The sequence below is a fragment of the Oxyura jamaicensis genome, assembly GCF_011077185.1.
Source record: "Oxyura jamaicensis isolate SHBP4307 breed ruddy duck chromosome 27 unlocalized genomic scaffold, BPBGC_Ojam_1.0 oxy27_random_OJ71642, whole genome shotgun sequence".
In the NCBI taxonomy this organism is placed as follows: Eukaryota; Metazoa; Chordata; class Aves; order Anseriformes; family Anatidae; genus Oxyura; species Oxyura jamaicensis.
In genome coordinates, this window is record NW_023304800.1 from 1 (window position 1) to 2,391 (window position 2,391).

Below are 2,391 nucleotides of genomic sequence, written 5' to 3' on the forward strand. Positions count from 1 at the left end.
GGGGGGGGGTGGGAGCCCCCCCCAGCTCCCCCAAACAAGTGCCCAGCTTTGGGGTTCCCCATCCTGCCCAAGGAGCTCCCCAAACCCTTCCCGGAGCAGCGGCGCTGATGGATGCGACCCCACCACACCGGTGCCACGGGGGCATTTTCACCAAGAGCAGCAGGAGAAGCCCCCCCACCCCCACCCCCCCAGCCCTCCCAGCACCTTTTTTTCCCCCCCCCCCCCCAGGGACACTCACGTGGACAGGTCGAGCCAGATCAGCACCTCCCGCGTGTCCAAGGCCATGCTGTTGACCTCGAAGGTGATGAGCAGCTCCACCTGCAACACCCGGGGCCGTGGAGCAGCTCGGCAGAACCCCCCCCCGAGACCCCAGCCTGGGCTCGGAGCGGTTTGGGGGACAGGGGGGGGGACGGGACGCTCACCCTCTGGTTCTTCTTGAAGGGGTTGCCCAGCTCGCACAGCACCGTCTCCTCCACGGAGGTGCAGGCACCACTCTGCGGAGGAAGAGAACACAAGAACGGGCTCAGGGACCCCCCCTCAAGACCCTTGAGCCTCTCCCCCCCCCCGGGGATGGGAGGACGCCCCCGTACCGGGCGGACGGAGGAGAAGAGGAGGTTGGGGGGCACGGTGACGTTGAGCTGGGCTTCGTGGGCGTCCTCGCCGTTGGACTCGGTGCTGGGCGCGTTGGTGATGTTCACGCTCAGGTGGAGCTTGCGCAGGTCCCGGCTGTACTGCAGCACCTGCGTGCCGTTCAGCCTGCGCAGACACCAGCTCGGCACAGGGGGGGGGGACACCACCAAACCCCCTCCCCCCAAAAAAAAAAACAAAACCAACATCCCAGGTGGGACGGGGAACCCAGCACGGTCCGGGGATGGAGACGCCGTGGCCGAGGGAGGTGGCTCGGCGCGGGCAGGATTGGTGCTGGGGGTGCTCACCTGGGCAGGAACTGATTCTGCTCGTTGATGAAGCCGCTCTGCAGCTGCAGGTTGCTGTAGCACTTGTTGTCGGAGCCGCACTCCTTCTGGAACTCGATCTGAGGGACAGGGACGTCCCCACGTCACGCCCCGTGTCCCCCCCCCCCTCCCGTCCCCGCAGCCCGGCGGGCGCGGGCTGCCCACCTTGGTCTCGTTCTTGTGGGACTGGTCCCGGTTGAGGACGGGGAAGGCGTCGAGGGAGTGGGGACCCAGCTGGAAGCTCCTGGGCTTCTCCACCAGCGAGTAGTTCATGGAGAGCACGATGGGGTGCAGCTTGTCCCGGATGTTTTCCTGCGGGGGGGGTGGCAGCAATCGCAGCAAAGCCCCGCCGTGCGCAGGCACAGCCTGCTCGTGAGCCCCTACGACCCCACAGCCGCCCCCACGTCCACCTCCCCTCCCCTCCGCACCCCGGCGTCCCTCGTCCCGCCCGCTCCTCGTCCCCTGGCTGCGGCGATGGGCACAGAGCAGCTCCCGGCGCGCCGCCGCGCACGCTCACCAGCAGCAGGAGCTCCTTGGATTCGCAGCGGGTCTCGGGCATGGGGAAGAGGCCGCGGTAGGTGGCAGAGTGCGTCCCCAAAAACCTCACCCTGGGGGGGTGCCGCTCCTTGTCCGCCTCCAGGACGTACTCCAGGGCTGCGAGGGGAGCAGAGCCGTGGGTGCCGCACGCTCCCGTGCCCCACTGCACGCACGCAGCGCCTCCAGCACAACCCCTGGGCGCACAGCTCGTGGCACCCCCCCCCGTCCACGTATCACCACGCGCCTTTCAGTGCGTGCACAACACCCCCAGAGCACCTCCCCAGAACACGCGTGCGTGCACATTCCCCTCCGGGCACCCTTTCTGCACGCGCCCTTGCACAAACGCACGTGCCCCCAGCGCACCCCCCCCCCTCCCCGGGCACTCACTGATCTTCTCCTGATACTCAGGGTTGCCGGCGCTCTGGTTGTAGGCGAAGCAGACGGTCACCGTGATGCTGGGGGGGGGTGGGGGGGGGGTTGAGGATAAAGGGGTGGGTGAGCGGAGCCCCCCCCGTCACCGCACCGCGGCCCCGGTGCCCTCCGTGCCGGGGCTCACCAGGAGCTGGGCGTGCAGCGGGCGGGATCCACCTTGCTGGGGGTGACGGTGAAGGTTTTGTCCAGGATGTTGAGCACGGGGCGAGCCCTGGGGTGGAGGCAGGGGGGGCTGCTTCAGCATCCCAAGCCGGTCGCTCCCGTACCTGTCCCGCTGTCCCCGGAGACGCCGCCGGTCCCCGTGCCCCTACCTGAGCAGGGCCACCCTCTCCGCCAAGCTGCCCACCAGGAGGTCGGGGTAGGAGTTGCCGTCCACGTCCAGGCCCCCGCTGAGCGAGTACCCGAAGGTCTGCATGCTGGCGGGGCCCAGGTCCGAGCCGCTGATCACCTGGAAAAAGGGGGGGGGGGG

The 2,391-nt window shown here is 69.0% G+C and overlaps 1 protein-coding gene across 1 annotated transcript in view; it reads right to left on the reverse strand.

The window, feature by feature from the left end:
- Positions 1 to 220: 220 nt before the first annotated feature.
- ITGA3 (integrin subunit alpha 3) overlaps positions 221 to 2,391 on the reverse strand; it is a gene marked incomplete at its 5' end in the record, with an annotated part of 4,037 nt that continues 1,866 nt past the window's right edge. Inside the window, 9 exons of the mRNA XM_035313037.1 lie at positions 221 to 318; positions 423 to 494; positions 591 to 756; positions 936 to 1,033; positions 1,119 to 1,265; positions 1,471 to 1,607; positions 1,878 to 1,945; positions 2,047 to 2,133; positions 2,234 to 2,370. Coding sequence (XP_035168928.1) covers positions 235 to 318; positions 423 to 494; positions 591 to 756; positions 936 to 1,033; positions 1,119 to 1,265; positions 1,471 to 1,607; positions 1,878 to 1,945; positions 2,047 to 2,133; positions 2,234 to 2,370 — 996 coding nt within the window. The remainder of the gene's footprint in view (positions 319 to 422; positions 495 to 590; positions 757 to 935; positions 1,034 to 1,118; positions 1,266 to 1,470; positions 1,608 to 1,877; positions 1,946 to 2,046; positions 2,134 to 2,233; positions 2,371 to 2,391) is intronic.